The sequence below is a fragment of the Artemia franciscana genome, chromosome 3, assembly GCF_032884065.1.
Source record: "Artemia franciscana chromosome 3, ASM3288406v1, whole genome shotgun sequence".
Lineage (NCBI taxonomy): Eukaryota > Metazoa > Arthropoda > Branchiopoda > Anostraca > Artemiidae > Artemia > Artemia franciscana.
Genome location: NC_088865.1, coordinates 19,388,897 through 19,411,716, shown reverse-complemented (window position 1 = coordinate 19,411,716; position 22,820 = coordinate 19,388,897). Strand labels below are relative to the sequence as shown.

At 36.7% G+C, this 22,820-nt stretch overlaps 1 protein-coding gene across 1 annotated transcript in view; it reads left to right on the top strand.

Annotated features, from left to right (window-relative positions):
* Window positions 1-22,820, top strand: part of LOC136024983 (eukaryotic translation initiation factor 2 subunit 2-like) — a 39,038-nt gene that overhangs the window by 7,598 nt on the left and 8,620 nt on the right. The window contains exons 2-4 of the mRNA XM_065700592.1: window positions 6,157-6,331; window positions 15,604-15,731; window positions 18,900-19,035. Of these exons, the coding sequence (XP_065556664.1) occupies window positions 6,157-6,331; window positions 15,604-15,731; window positions 18,900-19,035 (439 nt within the window). The remainder of the gene's footprint in view (window positions 1-6,156; window positions 6,332-15,603; window positions 15,732-18,899; window positions 19,036-22,820) is intronic.

Sequence of the window (22,820 nt, the reverse complement as noted above, 5' to 3'; positions counted from 1 at the left end):
GCCTATTTATAACTTATGAGTGGGTGATCGGATCTTAATGAATTTTAATATTTAGAAGGACCTCGTGACTCAGAGCTTCTATTTTAAATCCCGACCGGCATTAAGCCTCTGATTTTCGTTTTAAATCAATCTATTGATTATAGAATTTTGCTAGAGCTCATACCATATGAGGTCTTGGTTCTTGGCTCTTCTGGCCTCGTCACAAGTGCCATATGAGCTCTTAGCACTTGTTGTATACATTGGTATTGCAATGATGTTGTCATACTTGTCACACTTCAGTAGAAAAAATTGAAGATCCTCAGCATTGAAAAGTTTACATTGAATTGCTTAAAGAGCAAAAAACTGGGAATTGCAAAAATATTTGTAGATATTTGAACAAGGGCCTACAACAATTCAAAAACCTTAAAAAGGAAAACCAAAAGTTTGAAGTTTGGTAGAAATTGTTGTTAGAAATCGAACTTAATTCAATAATCAAATATCTTTGAAAAGACGTTGAATTGCAAAAAAAGCAGAAACTGATAGTTACATAAATATGTATATATTTTAACAAGGGATATCAATAATTCAAAATGTTGAAGCTTAGTAAACAATTTTGAACCTTAGTAAAAATTGTTGTTAGAAAAACATCATTAATGAGTTTCTTTTGTCATAAGTATATACAATGTCTTTTTAATATGTAAGTTTCCTAAATAGGGGCTTGGACAAGGCAGTTCTAATAGTGTACTTCTTATTTTGATCTTAATTTATTTTTAGGATGTACGAGTTTTATATTTCTTAGTATTGGTTGTGATTGTCTCTCACTAGGCCACTAGCTGCTGCTGCAAACCAACTCCTAACCTAATCACTGCTTCTTCTCTAACCAGTGTAATTAGAATTCAATTCTGACTGTTTGATGTTTTTAAAACTATAACTCTCTTTTGCAAAAGTAATTGTTAAATTGTATTTTCATTTATTTTCAAACGTTATTTTCATAGTGAATACAAAAAGCTCATGGTACAAAAAAAAATGATTGTCACCAGCTGGAAAAATTTACAGAACAGATTAAATGGGAGATTAAATAATAGTTATATAGAATGGTAAAAAATTCTATCAAGTTTGAGTAAAGTCGCTGTCAAATTGTTTTTCCTTTAAAACAAAATCAAAAGGTGCTTGATTTGGCAAGTTATTTGTCAGTTGAGTGAAAAATTATTGGTACTTGTCTGGTTAACCTCTATATACTAAATATTTAATAAAAATATGCATACATTGCAGTTTTTCTCACCCATAATAAACAAAACATACCAATCCCAGAGAGGTAAACCAGTTTCTGTCAGATCTTACACAGCGTAATTCTTGATTGTGTTCTGTTTAACAGACAAGTACCAAATCATCTTTTGAATTTCTGGTAAAACTTATTCTTCCTTCCTAATTATCAGAGAATTTCCAGGATAAACTTCAAAATATCAGGTCATGCATGTTAATAAACATAAAATGACTCTAAGAAATGAGGACTTCTGGTTGGATAGTCTCAAGCTCAGTATGGTGAACTTATTTGTTTCTTCTAAAAAAGCATGGAGGAAAACAGACATCATTTAACTGTCTCTTCTTCCATAACCTAATGACTTCTATGAAAAATCAATTGCTTAATTGGTTGAAGTTTTTTGTGCAAAATGCAAGATCTGTATGTATTGTATTGTATCGGATTAACGACGCTTCTTGACTACTAAGGTCCCTGCGTCGGTCCTGCAGTGCATTCCTGCAGCATGATTCGATCTCTGGGTCCTGTATTACCAAGCCAAGGTCAATCCCCCCCCCCCAAAAAAAAAATGCAAGATCTTTTTCTGTAATATTGCATTTTGAATTCTCTGCCATTTTATCCTTTAGTATGAATGTGAACTAGCTGAAATTATTGAATCTTGTAAGAAGAAGTACTAAACCAATGCAATTCAATACCAGATTATAACTTACAGCAGGTATAACTTACAAATTCACCAAATTCCTTCCATGCTTGAATTCTGCAAGTTTGGCTATGGATCAGATAGGAGCCAAGAAAAACTTCGAAAAATATAGTGACAGACCAGGACAAGTAGAATAAAAACAAGTCTAAGATACGTGACTGATATAATCGGACCGGATCCGCTCTTTTTGGTGGAGTTGGGGAGGGGGGTAATTCGGAAAAATAAGGTATTTGTAACTTACGAACAGGTGACCAGATCTTAATGAAATTTGATATCTAGAAGGATCTTGTGCTTTAAAGCTCTTATTTTAAATTCTGAGCAGGTTTTGTGACATTGGAGGGAGTTGGAGGGGGAAACCGGAATTCTTGGAAAATGTGAAAATTGGGGTATTTTTATCTTACGAATAGGTGATCGGATCTTAATGAAACTTGATATATAAGAGATCTTATGTCTCAAATGCTCAATTTTTGACTCGAATTGGATCCAGGGACATAGGGGGCTGGAGGAGGGAAACAGAAATCTTGGAAAACGCTTAGAGTGGAGATATCGGGATGAAACTTGATAGGAAGAATAAGCACAAGTTCTAGATACGTGATAGAAATAATTGGAACGGATCCGTTCTCTATGGAGGAGCTGGGGGGTGTTAATTTGGAAAAATTAGAAAAATTGAGTTATTTTAACTTAAGAACGGGTCACCGGATCTTAATGAAATTTGATATTTAGAAGGAATCCATGTCTCAGAGCTTTTACTGCAAATCCCGACCAGATCTGTTGACATTGGGGGGAGTTGGTGGGGACATCGGAAATCTTGGAAAACGCTTAGAGTGGAGGAATCGGGATGAGCTTAATGAATAGAATAAGCAAATGTCATAGATACATGATTGAGGAAGTCGTACTGGATTTGCTCTCTTTGGGGGAGTTGGGGGGAGGGGTTCAGCGTTTTGGCAAGTTTGGTGCTTCTGGACGTGCTAGGATGATGAACATTGATAGGCGTGTCAGGGAGCTGCACAAATTGACTTGATAAAATCGTTTTTCCCAGATTCCACCATCTGGGGGGGCTAAAGGGAGAGGAAAAATTCGAAAAAAATTAGGTATTGATAACTTACGAGCGGGTGATCGGATTTTAATGAATTTTGGTATTTAGAAGGATATCTTGACTTAGGGCTCTTATTTTAAATCCCGACCGGCGTTAAGCCTCTGACTTTCCTTTTAAATCAATCTATTGATTCTTAGAATTTTGTTAGAGCTCATGCCATATGAGCTCTTGGCTCTTAGCTCTACTGGCCTCGTCACAAGTGCCATATGAGCTCTTAGCTCTTGTTTGTACCAGCATGTACAGGTTTCTATTATCAAACTGGGCTGCTATTGTTTATATATTGTCAACGAAGGGTTTTCCTGTATTGCTGTCTATATCTTACCATGATGATGTTGTTTTTTGCTGCTCCTTAAATCTCATTAGACTTTCTGATCCTGATTTTTGTTTTTGAGCAGCCTTACCAATGTTAGTTGGCAACATTCATTTCTTTTACCTGTGTTTTGTTACAGCCCGGGAATGAAGCACCATCTTGCAGGTCTATAAATTCAACCTCCATGCTTTTCTCATTAGGATCCTCTGGTCTGTTAGAATAGGATTAATCCAATTTGTTTACATTGAATTGCCAAGAATTTGTTTGATATCCAGCTGGCAATTTGATTCTTTGTTTCATCTTTACCGCTTCATTGCAGAAGATATTTTGCACCACATGTCAGCTCCTTCCTGCACTCCACAGTCTGACAGCAATAATCTCACCCTTGAAATTGCCAGCAGGGAGTCATTCCCTGCTGGAATGCAGGGAGTCATTCCCTGCTGGAATGCAGGGAATTCGGGGTTTTCAGCCCTTCCATCTCTGGAATATCAGGTGAAGCAAAAATTCCTTCATGAGGTATACCAGTTTGAAAGTTTCAAGGGGTTGACAACTTCAGTAGTAAGGTATACACTGAAACGAAATCTAGGCTGATACAAATTGTGAGAAATATAGAGGACTTGTAAGCAACAGTTGGCTGTTAGGTAATAATCATCTTAGGCAATGAGGGGTTATCACCTTTTGCTAGTTGGTGTATCTATTATTTGTTTCCAGTGTATTTGATGGTAAAACCAATTTGGTTCCAGTGGTAAGACATGTAGGGGACTTGTAAGTAATAATATAGTGACAGACCAGGACAAGTAGAACAACAGAATTTGGTTGTTTTTAAACTGCCTACAACAACGAAATTTCCGAGTGTTTAATGAATTGCAATAGGAGTCCAGTGGGTTGTAATAAACATGTCAAATTATCTGATTTGCAAATGAGCAGAACTAGCATGGTATAACTTACAAATTCACCAAAGTCCTTCCATAGTAGCGAAAAGGAACCAAATGAACACCTTAAATCACTGAATTTGCAAATAGGCGAAACTAATATGATACAACTGCTGTATCCACCAAATGAACTTGTCAAATTACCAAATTTGCAAATATGTGGAACTACTACAACACAACTACCAAATTCACCGAAGTTGATAACAAGCGGGAACCAAATGAACACGTTAAATCACCGAATCCAGCAAAATCGGTAACGTGTGGAAGCCAAATGAACTTGTCGAATTACTAAATGTGAAAATGAATGGAACTACTACGATACAACTACCAAATTCATCGAACTCGATAACGAGTAGGAACCAAATGAACTCGTTAAATCACCAAATTTACAAATAGGTGGAACTAGTACGATAGAACTATCTAATCCACCAAAATCGGTAACATATGGAAGCCAAATGAACTTGTCAAATTACCAAATTTGCAAATGAGTGGAACTACTACAACACAACTACCAAATTCACCAAACTTGATAGAGTGGGAACCAAATGAACACTTTAAATTGCCAAATTTACAAATAGGTGGAATTAGGGTGATAAAACTACCGAATCCACATAAATTGTGTGGATAGGATTGGGATCAAATACAGACGTTAAATCATGCTATATTTGAACAGACGGAAAAGAAATATTAGAACGGGCATTGTGGCTTCACTGTAATTTTCCCGAATAGCAATTTTTTTTTGGGGGGGGGGTGCGCTCCCCCCCCCCCCCCCATCGGGACGATCCTAATTGCCAGGGTCATGTTATTACTATTAAAGGAACACAAAACATAAAATATAATAATGGCGCTACTTTTATTGTAACTACTCTTATCAAGTTTTTACACGAATTAGGTGTCACTCTAGGGTCCATTTGAGGGCTTTAACTTTTACTTGCAAATGGAACAACCACTATATTTAGAAAGATCATAAAAATGACATTGAGTAGTGGGTTTGCCTTGTCCCTGTGTAGCTAAGGGAATCTTATGATAATTTACCATTTTATTTTATTAGTATGTTTCCAATAGAAGTAGTCAACCATTAATGTAAGACGCATGACTTTAGTGATACATACCAGGCTAAAGTTACTGCCCTATTTATAATTAACATACTCTAGGGATATTAAAAATGTTAATCATGAAAGCATTCAGATATTTTGTTTTCTCGAAAAATGGTTTATAATTGACATAGCAGTGAAATAAGGTTAACAGAGGTTTAATAGATGTTTCAGAATGATAATACCTTGCTTCATTTTATTTATGATAACATACAAAGTAAGAGTTTATTTGTTGATTGCTATAAACCTAATAACAATTGCATACAGATCTAAGAAAAGACTTGGTTGTCTATATAAACGATCTTTTATATCTCTTTGGCTAAATAATAAAACACAATTTTGCTTAGGGACTCAAAATCTTGACAACCCAAAAAAGTCACTAATCTGGAAACTTGCGTTAATTCATATAATACACAAGAAATCATGAAAACACCCATTTTGGTTTTAATAAATTATGACCTAGATAATTGGTATGTTACTGTCAAAATTGTGTCCTGTTTTAATCATTAAGTGTGTTCTTTAACAGGAATTATGTTCCTGATTTTGCACTGTGTAATATACACAACAAATCTATATAAAATGTACACAAGAAGTTTAAATATTTTAACTAGAACCTGAAAACTGCAGGAAGTTTAATAAGATAGTCGTGGCAGCAGAACATTTTGTCCACCTTTAGCTCTACCTTCACACCAACAGTAGTGACCATGGAATGGCTCTATAGCAAAGGGTTTCAAGCGAATGGTGTGGTTTTTTTCTGAATTTTGTTATGGTAACATTCTTATTTTAGGCATTTGATATCGATTTGCAAAACTTGAAGAAGAAGAAAAAGAAGAAGAAAGTTCCATTTGATTTTGATGGTATCTCGGAAACCTCTCAAGCTGACAATGAAGAGGAAAGCAAGGAGAAGGCTGAAAAAACCGTCACGTTTACTATTGAAGATAAGGATCCAAAGGATATAACAGGTAGACTATTTTATACAAAAAGCAGAACAAAACTATTATTTTGTTGACAAACTATGAGGTTTGTTCAATGTTAATATAAGTAGAAAGTCCTGATTAGTACTTACTTGCAGCAAGAAACAAGATCAATCAGCTCTTCCTTGTGCTTAGAAGCTGCGTTTTCTTGTTATGTTGATGTAGTTTCTGTCAGCAGAGTAGAGCCAGATCATGTCACGGAACTGGAACAAATAAAATCATCTGCATCAGTTGAAGCCATCCAGGATCTGTATATTAGTCTGGATCCTAGCTAGACAGGTTTTCATTGGTCACTTGGGTGGCCATTTCAAGATGGCAGTGACATGTAGGTCGTTCCTTTGTGGGATATTCTTCAGGTCATTAACATCTGTTGAAATCAGATTCAACAGCTATTTGTCGTAGTGTTATTTTTCTAATGAAAAACAACTTTTTTTTAATGAAATTGTTGATTTCCAATCTCTTTATTCAAGATCCTTTTTAGTACATTATGTAGGAATGGCTCTTTACTGGCAACTGATGTCAAAGAAACTTAAATGTTTAAGCATCAGTAGCTGTCATGCTACAAGTTTCAGTCTTCTACAGAAGCATTGATCTAAAAATTTCTTTGTAAGTTTGGATTTTGGTTGAAGTTGAATTTCATATCGAAGCCACGGGAGCTCAATCAAGTTGACAACAACTGTTGCTTTTTTAAGGTTTATTTTATAACACAGCTGCCCTGTATGTCAATAGACGAGCCTAGATATTTGAAACTTTAAGGCCCTGGCAAATCAAGTAGGATCCCATGGAACCAAGTTGTTTACAATGTATTGTGACTGCAGGAGGAATCATGCCATAATGGGCATCAATCAGTATGATGAATTTTTCTAGTACTCTATCTACTCTCATTGGTTTCCAAATTTCATTGCTGGCTACAGAGTCAAACAACGTTTTGCTTTATAATGAAATGTTTGCGAGTCTTTACAGAAGGTTTGTGGTGTCCTTGCTTTGCAGATGACAGCTAGGTTTTACAACATAATCTTTGTTAGCTATCTTATCTCAAATAATCTTGGCATGCAGTAAGTTCAATTAATTTTCCTTCTTTTTTTATGGCACTTGGTATTAACCAAGTGACGTATAGCAATCGCAAATTCTGTTGGTCTGTCCGTCCCGGTTTTGCTACTTTAGGCACTTCCAGGTAAGCTAGGACGATGAAATTTGGCAGGCGTATCAGGAACCGGACCAGATTAAATTAGAAGTCGTTTTCCCGATTTGACCATCTGGGGGGAGTGGGGAGGGGCTGTTAATTCAGAAAAAATAGAAAAATTGAAGTATTTTTAACTTACGAACGGTTGATCAGATCTTAATGAAATTTGATGTTTGGAAGGATATCGTGTCTCAGAGCTGTTATTTTAAATCCTGACCGGATCTGGTGAAATGGGGGGGGGGTGTGGGAGGGGGAAACCTAAAATCTTGGAAAACACTTAGAGTGGAGGGATCGGGATGAAACTTGGTGGGGAAAATAAGTACAAGTCCTAGATACATGATTGACATAACCGGAATGGATCCGCTCTTTTTGGGGTAGTTGGGGGAGGGGGTTAATTCTGAGAAATTAGAAAAAATGAGATATTTTTAACTTACGAACAGGTGGTCGGATCTCAATGAAATTTGGTATTTAGAAGGATATTATTTCTCAGAGCTCTTATTTTAAATCCCGACCGGATCTGGTGACATGCGGGGGGGTCGGGAGGGCGAAACATAAAACACTTAGAGTGGAGAGATCTGAATGAAACTGGACGGGAAGAATAAAAACAAGTCTAAGATACGTGACTGATATAATCGGACCGGATCCGCTCTCTTTGGTGGAGTTGGGGAGGGGGGTAATTCGGAAAAATGAGGTATTTGTAACTTGCGAACAGGTGACCAGATCTTAATGAAATTTGGTATTTAGAAGGATCTTGTGCTTTAAAGCTCTTATTTTAAATTCTGAGCAGGTCCTGTGACATTGGAGGGAGTTGGAGGGGGAAACCGGAATTCTTGGAAAATGTCAAAATTGGCGTATTTTTATCTTACGAATAGGTGATCGGATCTTAATGAAACTTGATATATAAGAGATCTTATGTCTCAAATGCTCAATTTTCGACTCCAATTGGATCCAGGGACATAGGGGGCTGGAGGAGGGAAACAGAAATCTTGGAAAACGCTTAAAGTGGAGATATCGGGATGAAACGCTTGATAGGAAGAATAAGGACAAGTTCTAGATACGTGATAGAAATAATTGGAACGGATCCGTTCTCTATGGAGGAACTGGGGGGTGTTAATTTCGAAAAATTAGAAAAATTGAGTTATTTTTAACTTAAGAACGGGTCACCGGATCTTAATGAAATTTGATATTTAGAAGGAATCCGTGTCTCAGAGCTCTTACTGCAAATCCCGACCCGATCTGTTGACATTGGGGGGAGTTGGTGGGGACATCGGAAATCTTGGAAAACGCTTAGAGTGGAGGAATCGGGATGAAGCTTGGTGAATAGAATAAGCAAATGTCATAGATACGTGATTAAGGAAGTCGTACTGGATTTGCTCTCTTTGGGGGAGTTGGGGGGAGGGGTTCAGTGTTTTGGCAAGTTGGTGCTTCTGGACGTGCTAGGATGATGAACATTGGTAGGCGTGTCAGGGAGCTGCACAAATTGACTTGATAAAATCGTTTTCCCAGATTCCACCATCTGGGGGGCTAAAGGGAGAGGAAAAATTCGAAAAAAAATAGGTATTTATAACTTACGAGTGGGTGATCGGATTTTAATGAATTTTGGTATTTAGAAGGATATCTTGACTTAGGGCTCTTATTTTAAATCCCGACCGGCATTAAGCCTCTGACTTTCCTTTTAAATCAATCTATTGATTCTTAGAATTTTGTTAGAGCTCATACCATATGATCTCTTGGCTCTTAGCTCTACTGGCCTCGTCACAAGTGCCATATGAGCTCTTAGCTCTTGTTTGTATCAGCATGTACAGGTTTCTATTATCAAACTGGGCTGCTATTGTTTATATATTGTCAACGAAGGGTTTTGCTGTATTACTGTCTATATCTTACCATGATGATGTTGTTTTTTGCAGCTCCTTAAACCTCATTAGACTTTCTGATCCTGATTTTTGTTTTTGAGCAGCCTTACCAATGTTAGTTGGCAACATTCATTTCTTTTACCTGTGTTTTGTTACAGCCCGGGACTGAAGCACCATCTTGCAGGTCTATAAATTCAACCTCCATGCTTTTCTCATTAAGATCCTCTGGTCTGTTAGAATAGGATTAATCCAATTTGTTTTCGTTGAATTGCCAAGAATTTGTTTGATATCCAGCTGGCAATTGGATTCTTTGTTTCGTCTTTACCGCTTCATTGCAGAAGATATTTTGCACCACATGTCAGCTCCTTCCTGCACTCCACAGTCTGACAGCAATAATCTCACCCTTGAAATTGCCAGCAGGGAGTCATTCCCTGCTGGAATGCAGGGAATTCGGGGTTTTCAGCCCTTCCATCTCTGGAATATCAGGTGAAGCAAAAATTCCTTCATGAGGTATACCAGTTTGAAAGTTTCAAGGCGTTGACAACTTCAGTAGTAAGGTACACACTGAAACGAAATCTAGGCCGATACAAATTGTGAGAAATATAGAGGACTTGTAAACAATAGTTGGCTGTTAGGTAATAATCATCTTAGGCAATGAGGGGTTAGCACCTTTTGCTAGTTGGTGTATCTATTATTTGTTTCCAGTGTATTTGATGGTAAAACCAATTTGGTTCCAGTGGTAAGACATGTAGGGGACTTGTAAGTAATAATATGTGGTTAGGCCACAGTCAACTTCAATGATGAGGGATTCGGAACTATGCTAGTTGGTGTACCCATTTATTTGTTTTCGGTGAACTTGATGCCTATCACGGGAGAGGGGCTTATAAGTAAGAATCGGTTCACTTTGGGCGAGAAACGGCTGTTAGCTCATAATCATCTGCGGCAATAAGGGGTTTGCCGCTTGGGCTAGTTGATGTACCTATTATTTGTTTCCGGTTCATTTGATGGTTAAACCAATTTGGTTTCAGTGGTAAGACATGTAGGGGAGTTGTAAGTAATAATCGGCTGTTGGGCTACAATCATCTTCGGCGACGAGGGGTTTGCAACTTTTACTAGTTGGTGTACCCATTTATTTGTTTCCGGTGAACTTGATGTCTATCACGGGAGAGGGACTTGTAAGTAAGAATCTGTTCACTTTGGGCTAGAAATTGGTGCACATTGTACTCAATCTCTTGAAATCTGACAGAATTAAGTGTTTACGCAAGGGTACAAACGATAACGTAAAACAATGAGGTAGTGTCGTAATAATTAGTGTCACCTATGGTATTTTGATCCTGAAAAGTTAGGGACAGCTTTATAATACCAACTAGATTATATAAGATATTGTTCCGAGTTTTCATCCGTCCCGATGTCTACGATTGACGAGGATAAAGTTCAACTGGCTGCAAAGTCAATTTAGTCCCTTCTTTCGATATTATTTTGTTGTTGTTTTTTCAACGCTGAAGAATAGTTTTCGATCATGTGATTACTGACCGGCGAAGCCGGAAAAAGGTTGCCGCAACACTTCACGTTGCCCGGGCAACGTACATCTGGTTCTTTTTAAATTTCCGATAATTTGCTCGATATGACTTCTCTTCATCACTAAAACAGTGTCTATTAAGCTGATAGCAAAGAAACTATAAATGTGTTTAATTACTAAATGCTTCAAAATATTAAGTGTCTGGTTTGGATTTGTTGCTTTTCTACTTATTTAGAAAAAAAAACAGATTTTTTTTGCTGTGTTACAACCCACTTCAACTCACAGAACTTTTTACTAGTCACAAGAACCAGGGGTGCTCTAATGAGTAGACTTAGTATACTCTGGGTAATATACAAATTTTGTGAAAAAATTAAAATCAATCTTTAAGCAAAATCAAAGTTTTCATTACCTTTTTTACTGAGGGGGAGGGGGGGGGTGCAATGTATGACGTATATTTTGTTTTATTCATATATGGATCTCCCTTTTTGAATAATATAGGCTTAATAAGTAGGATATGGTGTACTGGCATGTAAAAATTTAAAGTGGAATAACCCATATGTATATGGTAAATTGTATATAATTTGTAGATATGAACATAACTTTTATATAATAAATTGTATTTGGAAAATTTTATAGGATTATATTATAACTTTTTAAAATGTCAGAACAAAAACCAGCATTTTTAGTGCAAGTAGATTATCTTTTCTAAACAGGGTACCAAAACTAAAATGCTATTGCCACACTTTTCAGAAAAAAAAATAGGCTTCAGAATATGACTTTATTCAACTATGCAATAATCTTCATCGAGCACAGGAATTGATGGAATAATCACTTTAATTCTACATGTCTCCTGCTGTTACAATGACTGCTGAAATGGCTGCAAAGAAAGACCTATGAAAGATTTTAGGCGGGCTGGATCAAAGATCTTTATTTGGGGGGAGATGCAAAAATAAACCTTTTTAGAGTACATAAAAAATTTGTTTATATGCATTTTTGTTACGTTTTTACGAGTCGAGAAAAAATTTTGGTGGGGTGGGGCTTGATACGGCCTTGGTTTTAGGTTTAACTTTTTATTCTGTTGAGCTTATTGCTACTTTCAATGAGTTTTGGTTCTTTTGAAAATTGAGCATTTAACTCTTATTTTTACGGCCAAGTAGCACAAACTATTCCCCATTGCAAGTTAAAGCTGGTTGTCAACTTACAGCTAGATTACTATTACTTTTACTATTACTAGTTTACATTTATTTTACTATTTACAGCTGATAGTCAACTCAAAGTACCAAGGACATCAAATTACAAATATTTTTGCATCTTTGAACCATCTTAGGTCTATTCATACTGAAAAGCAGGATTTTTTTTTAGATTTTCTTTTGGTTGCATCCAAATTCTGAAGTACCACATTTTCTAGTTTTAGCATTTAGAGGTTTGAAAGTAAATTAACAAAGCGTGCTAGTTAAATTTGACAACGCTCTTTCTCTATAAAAATTCAAAACTGACAATATTTTGATTCCCAAGGACAACTATACCTTCTTAAGCTGTTTTGTATATGTTTTAGTTTTCGTTAGAAATTGAATTCTCAATTTTATCTGATTTTCTAGAATATCTAGAGGGATGTTTAAGTTTCTAATTAAGCAATTTAAGCAATCAAATTCCATTTTCAATATCTTCAGTACTTTAACAATAGTGTATTTGAATAAATTTAATAATAAAAAATATAAGTTTTCTATAATATGTTGCTGAATAAAGGTCTTGTTTTTCCAGTGGTATTAAGTTGGATTCTTATGGCACTTCGTATTTACCAAGTGACATATAGCGATCGCAAATTTTGTCGGTCTGTCCCAGTTTTGCTAGTTCGAGCACTTCTAGATAAGCTAGGACGATGAAATTTGGCAGGCGTATCAGGGACCAAACCAGATTAAATTAGAAATAGTCGTTTTTCCGATTCGATCATCTGTGGAGGGGAAGTGGGGGGTGGTTAATTCGTAAAAATTAGAAAAAATGAGGTATTTTTAACTTACGAATGGGTGATCGGATGGTAATGAAATTTGATAGTTAGAAGGATATCGTGTCTCAGAACTCTTATTTTAAATCCCGACCGGATCTGGTGACATTGGGAGGAGTTGGGGGGGGGACCTAAAATTTTGGAAAACGCTTAGAGTGGAGGGATTGGGATGAAACATGGTGGGAAAAATAAGCACAAGTCCTAGATACGTGATTGACATAACTGGAACGGATCTGTTCTCTTTGGGGTAGTTGGGGGGGGAGGGTTAATTCTGAAAAATTAGAAAAAATGAGGTATTTTTAACTTACGAAGGAGTGATCGGATCTTAATGAAATTTGATATTTAGAAGGACCTCGTAACTCAGATCTCTTACTTTAGATCCCGAACGGATCCAGTGCCATTGGGGGGAGGTTGGGGGAGGGCTTGAAATCTTGGAAAACGCTTAGAGTGGAGAGATCAGGATGAAAGTTGGTGGGAAGAATAAGTACAAGTCTTAGATACGTGATTAACATAACTAGACCGGATCCGCTCTCTTTGGGAGAGTTGGCGGGGACCTAATTCCGTAATTCGGAAAAATTAGAAACAATGAGGTATTTTTAACTTACGAACAGGTGATTGGATCCTAATGGAATTTGATATTTAGAAGGACCTCGTGTCTCAGAGCTCTTACTCTAAATCCTGACCGGATCCGGCAATATTGGGGGGGGAGTTGGAGGAGGAAGCCGGAAGTCCTGGAAACGCTTAGCGTGAAGAGGTCTTGACGATGCTTGGTGGGAAGAATAAGCACAAATCTTAGATATGTGGTTGGCATAACCAGACCCCATTGACTCTCTCTGTGGGAGGTGCGGGGTGGTTAATTCGAAAAATTAGAAAAAAATGAGGTATTTTTAACTTACGAACGGGTGATCAGATCTTTAAGAAATTCGATATTTAGAAGGTTTTTTTGCTTCGGAGCTCTTATTTTAAGTCCCGACCAGATCCTGTGACATTGGGAGGAGTTGGGGGGGGGGTAATCTTGGAAAACGTGAAAATTGGGGATAGAAAGATCTTATGTCTCAGATGCTCCATTTTCAATTTGAATCGGATCTGGGGACATAGGCGCTTAGAGTGGAGATATCGGGATGAAACTTAATGGAAGAATAAGCACAAGCTGTATATATGTGATTGACATAATTGGACCGGATCCACTCTCTTTGGGGGATTTGGGGGGGGGGGGGGGTCCAGTGCTTCGGCGAGGTCGGTGCTTCTGGACGTGCTAGGACGATGAAAATTGGTAGATATGTCAGGGACCTGCACTAATTGACTTGATAACAGTCGTTTCCCCGAATCGACCATCTGGGGAGCTGGAGGGAGAGGAAAAATTGAAAAAAAAATCAGGTATTTTTAGCTTACGAATGGGTGATCGGATCTTAATGAATTTTGATATGTGGAAGGACTTCGTGTCTCAGAGTGCTTATTTTAAATCCCGGCCTGACTCGGTGATATTGGGAGGAGTTGGAGGGAAAACGGGAAATCTTGGAAACGCTTAGAGTGGAGAGACCTGGATCAAACTTGGTGGGAAGAATAAACACAAGTCCTCGGAAAAAATTAGGAAAATTGAGGTATTTTTAGCTTACGAACGGGAAAACAGATCTTAATGAAATTTGATATTTCGGAGGAACTCATGTCTCAGAGCTCTTATTTTAAATCCCGACGAGATCTGGTGGCATTGGGGGGAGTTCGAGAGGGAAACTGGAAATTTGGAAAACGCTTAGAGTGGATAGATCGGGATGAAACTTGGTGGGAAGAATAAACACAAGTCCTAGATACATGATTGACATAATCGGACTGAAACCGCTCTCTCTGGGGAGTTGAGGGGGATGTTAATTCGGAAAATTAGAAAAATTTAGGTGTTTTTAGCTTACGAAAGGGCGAAATGAAATTTGATATCTAGAAGGAAGTCATGTCTCAGAGCTCTTATTTTAAATCCCGACCAGATCTGGTGACATTGGGGGAGTTGGAGGGGGAACTGGAAATCTTGGAAAACGCATGAGAAATCTGGAAGAAAATTGGTGGGTGGAATAACCAAATACGATTGACGTGACCGGACTGAATCTGCTCTCTTTGGGGGAGTTAGGGGGGGTCCAGTACCTTGGCGAGTTTGGTGCTTCTGGACGTGCTAGGACGATGAAAATTGGTAGGCATTTCAGGGACCTGCACAAATTAACTTGATAAAGTCGTTTTCCCCGATTTCACAATCTGGGGGGGGGGCTGAAGGGAGAGGAAAAATTTTAAAAATGGGGTATTTTTAACTTACGAGTGGGTGATCGGATCTTAATCAATTTTGATATTTAGAAGGACCTCGTGTCTCAGAGCTTTTATTTTAAATCCCGACCAGCATTAAGCCTCTGATTTTTCTTTTAAATCAATCTATTGATTCTTAGAATTTTGCTAGAGCTCAAGCCACATGAGCTCTTGGCTCTTCCGACCTCGTCACAAGTGCCATATGAGCTCTTAGCTCTTGTTTATAAATGCGATTCTCTTATTTGCTGTAACATACTCTGATAATTACTATTAATATAGAATAAATCTGCCTCTATAGTAGGAAACAGCGTTTTCCAATGTAACATTACCCTCCATAATTACCGACATGCTTTTGTTTTGTTTAACTTGTCTTAAAGTCAAATATATTTTGTATTCATGAATGCTGCTCTTATTTTCCAGATACTTTAGAAGATTTGGACTTGGAGTCTTTTGGTAAGAAAAAGAAAAAATCAAAGAAAAAAATTACCATTCAAGACTTAGAAGCTGATGAAAAAGAAGATGACGCTAAAGCAGGACCGCCTGAAGAGGTATCCTTTTCTTTGAAAGTCAATTGCTAACAGTTAATGAGCTGTCTTCTCCCGGTCCCCTCACTCCTCCTCTAATATAATCTGGCTACCTAGAGGATGTCATGGGAGTCTTGTTTTTTATTTCCTCTTCAGACATGGAGTGTTGTATGGATTAGGAGTGTTGTATGTTGTTTGTGATTCTTGTTGATTTATATACAAGTTATCCCTAAATTAGTTACAAGACTAAGAATAGTAGTAAAAATGACTGATTGGAATTATAAATGATAATGATAATAATTGGATACAAAAGGTTTGAACCATATTTATTTGTTGCTGAAAACATTTTGTCTTTGAGGAAAACTTTAATGGGCATCAAATGTTTCTCTGAAGGAAGTGCCAAAAACCTATTCCATGTCATGATTCTTTTTTTTTCTGTGGTGAATCCATCAAAATAATCTTGTTGGGTGGAATATACTCCTTTTCTGCTTTGCCTTGCGCATAGTTAAGCAATTTTACTTGATATGATAAGATAGAAATTTCAACCAAAAACAAAACAAGCAACAAGAACAACTCAGTAGCACAATCACAAGTCCCCTACAAAGGCTACATGGCCTGTAAAGGAGGGTGTCATGAAGCAAGACTTTCAAGTATTAAATTGTCAATCAACCTGAGCACATAACCTGAAAAACACCTACTCACTTATTCTTGCTGTAGGACCAGGCGTTTTCCGCCTCACCTGAAACTCTGGTCTTTTCCTGGGAACTTGTTTAACCCTAGGCTCCCCAGACCCACGGAATTTCCACGCTCTTCGTCTCCATAAAATGAATGATGCTTTTGATTTAATTCAGGTCTCTTTTTTTTTAATGGGGAGATAGAATTAAAACACCTGAGTAATTTGAGAAATAAATAAGGTTCTTGGAAAAACGAGCTGGACTGTTCAGTTGATGAAAGTGTGATGCAAGTCTCAATTCAACAAAAATGGGAAGTATGAAGTATCTGTATTCGGGAGCGACTGGGAGGATGGCGTAGAATTCCCAAATATATTTAAATAATTATGACGTTGGAAAATAAAAAAAGCTCTTAAAAAAAAGTCTTGAATTGATGCGATTTCCAGGAATTAGTATCATTATATATTAAACATTCAGTTTATTTTCATTAATTCTTTCTGGTCATTTTAATTATTAGTGCGATTTATTTTTTATTTATCTTCGATATTTAAAAAAAATAAAGCAAAGTGTTCAAAACACAAATAGTTTTCAATAAATTGCAAATGACGCAATAGCCTTTAGAAGGTTTACGCTTGGGTAGGGGGAGGGGGTAGTAGCCAAACTCCTGTTTGTTGTACTTTCTGTTCTTCTTAAGTTTAAATTCAACATTTATTTTAATTTTTACTTGTTTCAGGAGTTATTAACTCCATTATATTTATAATTAGTTGTCTCGTTTTAGGATTTTAGTATCTGTCATCTTTGTATTTAATGTGATTATTTTAATTTCTGATTGTTTTGAGTTTCATTTATTTTCAAGTATTAATATCTGGTCTGTTAAAGTTTCAATTATTATAGGACTTAATTTCTGCTCATCTTAAGTTTTATTATGGCTGTTTATTTTTCTTTGAAAAACCTATTATTTGAAAGTTTTGCTGTTTTTCAATTAAATTCGAAAGAAACGCGTTGTATCAATGGGTGAAACCTCAATATGGGCATGACAATTTACATTTATAATAATCCCTCTCACAATTCACACAAAATTTGTAGTAAAACTGATATTAAAACTATATATTACACAAAAATAACTGCTGATCGGAAATTTTTACTAATCGAAATTCAAATCAATCATGCAATTCCTAATTTTAACCAATATTAGAACTAAGTCAATTAAAACAAACAGATATTAATTGAAAAAAAAATTCTAAAAAGAAGTTTTTCATAGAAATGTAAAGAACCACATTAAAACCTAAGACGATAACAAATAGTCCTATGATAATTCAAACTAGAACGAACAGAAATTAATATCAATAAATACATGATTCCAAAACAAAGAGAAATGAAAATGAAGAATAATATGAAATACAAAGATAACAGACACTGCTGTAGATGAATGAATGGGTCCTGAAAGAAACAGAAATTAAATGAATTATCAAGTCAACCTAAAACAAACAGGAATTGCCAGAAATGAAAGTAAGGCTAGTTCCTTCGACACCTAAAAGGCCAGAGCGTAATTTGAAATTTGTTTCAGTTTTGAGAAGTATGTTTTTATTTGTCCCGACATCAACAAAAAATTAATATTACAAGGCTCGTTAAAGCTTACGAATAAGATCGGTACTATTTTATCCCCCTTTCTCTGTCCCTTTAAACGGCCTGGGCGTCATATACGTTTTATTGAAAACTTAATATATTTTGAGCCATGTAGTTTTTGTTTGCCAAAATAAAATAGACTGATTGTTTAATATATAGTGATATGAATTCCTAGAAGTCTCAGAAATTTTTGACTGTTCGATGTTGTGACAATACAGGGGAAAATGTTTATTGTTAACCAAAGTGCGAATGACGCTCTGGCCTTAAGAGGGCTAAGGGGGAGTCCTACTCCTTTTTTTGGTAATTTCTGTTCGATTTAAGGTTGATCTGATTATTTATTTTAGTTTCTATTCGTTTTGGGATTTATTTGCTCATTTTAGGAGTTTGTTCATCTTCAATTTTGATATAATATTCATTTAAATCTCTGTTCGTTTTTGGTTTCGTTTATTCATTGATGGTGGTTTCTATTCGTCTTAAGTCTGAATTATTATAAGAGTTCATTTTTGCTGGTCTTTAATTTAGTGGTGCCCTTTACTTTCCTTTGAAAGACTTCTTTTCGGAAACATTTTTCAGATCAGTGACAAAAAAAGATTATTAAAGAAATTAGGACAGCTTTTTAGTTCTGAAAACTGCTTTCTTGCCATCAATCAATTGATTATAGGAAAATAGTAAAAAAAAAATAGCTAAATATGAATAAGAGGTACTATCTCTAATATTCCGCAATTAAAATAAAGACCTTAAACTGAACAACAAAATAGAAAACAACCAATTTATTCCCACCCTTTTTACAACATAAAAGTTACTCCCTTTTTACAACAATAAAAAACGAGAAACTTTTTTGTATATATATGTGCTCCTTTTAGTTTATTACGTATTAATTTCTTGCATCTTGCAGGCAATTGAGGATGTCCCCGAGACTGCTGATATGGACTTAGATTTAGACTTCAGTAAAATGAAGAAGAAGGCAAAGAAGAGTAAAAAGGATTTGAAAGCCGTACTTGAAGATATTGAGGGATCAGAGCAGGCAGGCGGTGAGTTTTTACTAATATTGATTTTTCTTGTATTTCTACTGCTATACCTTGCTGTCGGTCAATAGTCTGATTCAATCTGTAGGGATTTAATTTGGCGTTGCTATAGCTAAACGCCTTAGGTTTTGAAAGATACATCCCCCTCTCTTATTTTTTGTTGTTGTTGAATTAATTTCGTTTACTTTAAAAATTATCATTTGTGATTAAATATGGTTTCAAAATCACTGGGGTTGCCAGTAGTCCAAAATAGATTTATATGATAAATTGTCCGAAAATCACAAAACTAATATTTCAAAGGAGTCTGGTGCTCGAGTTCCTGCTCTAACATCATCAGTATGAAAATATATTGATGAGCCCATTAATTCCTCATCTCAAACCTCACCAATATATTACGCACTCACTTTCTCCCCTGTCTCATAGATAAGAATAGTAGGAAAGTGAATATACACACCTTTGTGAAATAAGAATGATCTGAGCACTGATAATTATGATGGATTGTGTAGCTTGAAGATCTCAAATGGATTATAGAACCCGAGCCCCCCGAGCCGAGCCCCGACTCCATGTTTATGGATATGCTACCCCTTTTTCAAATTATAATCTTTTGGGAATAGACTTAAACACTCGTTCATAGATGTTTAATAGATTTTTAGGTATGTTACACTTTGTTGAAATCAGTATGGATGGTCAGTTGATCCGAATTGATAGGCAATAGCACCCACAATTAGCCGTGGATGAGACCTAACGAATGCATGAGAAGGTTGCAGACATTTTGCATTACCACATAGATTTCTGAAAAGAGTCGGATAGCTAGAGAGAACCAAGAGCTGAATAGAGAGCCTGATAGCTTAAATGAAAATGATGCTATTAGAGCCTCTTTTTGATTAAACAGCCAGTACCCCGGTGGGAGAAACGAAAGTGGTCCCAAAAACGGTGTCATAAGTTAAAAAACAAAGCCCATAAACATGTATGTAATGTTTGGTGTTTTCAGTTTTTTTTTTTACAAATCATAAACGTTAAAGCATTAAGGACAGTGAAGATGAAATCTGATTTTTTGGATTGGTTTGTAGAAACTTATACCGACAAACCACAGTGCAAAAAGGGGGTAGCAAAGAAGCAATGCTACTTGTCAGTTTTTCAGTTTTGTTGGCAGATTTTGTCTGAAAATACCCTTTTTACATATAAAGATAATTTTGCTCAAAGAATAGCTGTCAAAACATAAGTTATGATCCGCCATGCAAAAATTGGGGTAGCATAGTAGCAATGCTACTTGGCAATTTTTATGGCCTAGTACAAATTTGTTGGCTTATTTGGTCTGAAAATACCAGCGCTTCCACTATCCCCGAATTTTTGGGATTTCCCCAAAAATCTGTCTTCTCAAAAAGAATTAGTTCCGGAAAATCCCCGTTCGCTCAGGGTTGCCATCCTTGTGATTTATTACTAGTCACAATCCACCCCTAGTAACTATAACTTTCACTTAACTTGACATAAGTTTTTCACTACTTTCCAAAGTTTTGTTTCAATTATTTACTACATATCAAAAACCAGACATAGATCATTGAATTACTGACCTTTCTTCCTATGCTAGTGGAAGCATATTTATATCTGAGCATCGATGCAAAGAGGCTTTTTTTAGACTGCTGGACCATGAGTTTAAATTTTGTTTCTTTTGCTATTCTGTTTAATTTTTAAGGGTCTCAAAATAGAAGAGAATTAGCTTGAAAAATTATTCTAAGACGAAAAAGGGAACGCATGGTACGTATGCAGAGAGAGGGGGGATTTCGCGATGAATTTGGATATATTTCCGTTATCGGGCTATAAACATACCACTCAGAAACTTTTCAAAACTTCTTTCAAAATATAACCGTCATTTTACTCAGAAATTAAATGGACCCGTTAAGATTATGCTTTTTATTCTTATTTTCTGCAATTTAGTGAATCTTATTTTCTTTTACTCTAGGTTTTTGCCATAAAATATTATTCTAAATTACATAACAATTGAATGCATGGTAGATTAAAGGGTACTTATGTATTATACCGCCTTTTTATGGCACTTGGTATTAACCAAGTGACATATAGCGATCGCAAATTCTGTCGGTCTGTCTGTCTGTCTGTCTGTCCCGGTTTTGCTACTTCAGGCACTTCCAGGCAAGTAGGGGCCGATTTCAACCTTATCCGGGGAAGGGGATGTCGGGTGGGGGGGGGGTGACGGAACCTAAGCTCTTGGAAAATGCTTAGAGTGGAGGGATCGGGGTGAAACTTCGTGGGAAAAATAAGCAAAAGTCCTAGATACGGGATTGACATAACCGGAACGGATCTGATCTCTTTGGGGGAGTTGGGGGGGGGGGGTAATTTAAAAAAAAAATAGAAAAAATGAGGTATTTTTAACTTGCGAAAGAATGATCGTATCTTCATGAAATTACATATTTAGAAGGACTTCGAAACTTAGATCTCTTTTTTTTTTTTTATCTCGACCGGGTCCAGTGTCATTAGTGGGGGGGGGGGGCGAAAATCTTGGAAAACGCTTAAAGTTGAGAGATCGGGATAAAACTTGGTGGAAAGAATAAGCACAAGTCCAAGATAGGTGACTGACATAACCGGGCCGGATCCGCTCTCTTTGGTGGAGTTGGGGGGGGGTGGGGAGTAATTCGGAAAAATTAGAAAAAATGAGGTATTTGTAACTTGCGAACGGGTGATCAGATCTTAATGAAATTTGATATCTAGAAGAATCTTGTGCTTTAAAACTCTCATTTTAAACCCCGACCAGATCTGGTGACATTGAAGGGAGTTGGAAGGGAAAGCCGGAATTCTTGGAAAACGTGAAATCGAGGTATCTTACGAATGGGTGATCGGATCTCAATGAAACTTGATATATAGAAGGATCTTATGTCTCAGATGCTCCATTTTCAAAGCAAATCGGATCCAGGGGCATAGAGGGTTGTAGGGGGGAAACAAAAATTTTGGAAACCGGAAATTTTGGAAAACGCTTAGAGTGGAGATATCGGGATGAAACTTGATGGGAAGAATAAGCGCAAGTTATAGAAACGAGATTGACATAATTGGTATGGATCCTTTCTCTTTGGGGGAGCTGGGGATTGTTAATTTGGAAAAGTTAGAAAAATTGAAGTATTTTTAACTTAAGAACGGGTGACCGGATCTTAATGAAATTTGATATTTAGAAGGAACTCATGTCTCAGAGCTCTTTTTTCAAATCCCGACCAGATCTTTTGACATTGGGGGGAGCTGGAGGGGAAAACCAGAAATCTTGGAAAATGCTTATGAATGTCGTAGATACGTGACTGACGTAACCGGACTGGATCCGCTCTCTTTGGGGAAGTTCGATGGTGGGGTTCAGTGAGTTTGGTGCTTCTGGACGTGCTACGACGATGAAAATTGGTAGGCGTGTAAGGGAGATGTACAAATTGACTTGATAAAGTCGTTTTCCCGGTTCGAACATCTGGGGGGCTGAAGGGAGAGGAAAAATTGAGGTGTTTTTACCTTGCGAGTGGGTGATCGGATCTTAATGAATTTTGATATTTAGAAGGACCTCGTGCCTCAGAATTCTTATTTTAAATCCCGACCGGCATTAAGCCTCTGATTTTCCTTTTAAAGCAATCTATTGATTCTTAAAATTTTGCTAGAGCTCATACCTTATGAGCTCTTGACTCTTCCGACCTCGTCACAAGTGCCATGTGAGCTCTTAGCTCTTGTTATAGTTGTAGTATATTGATCAATGAGCATCAAACATGCAGTTGGGTATGCGTTATTTTCATAATACCAATAGCATTGGA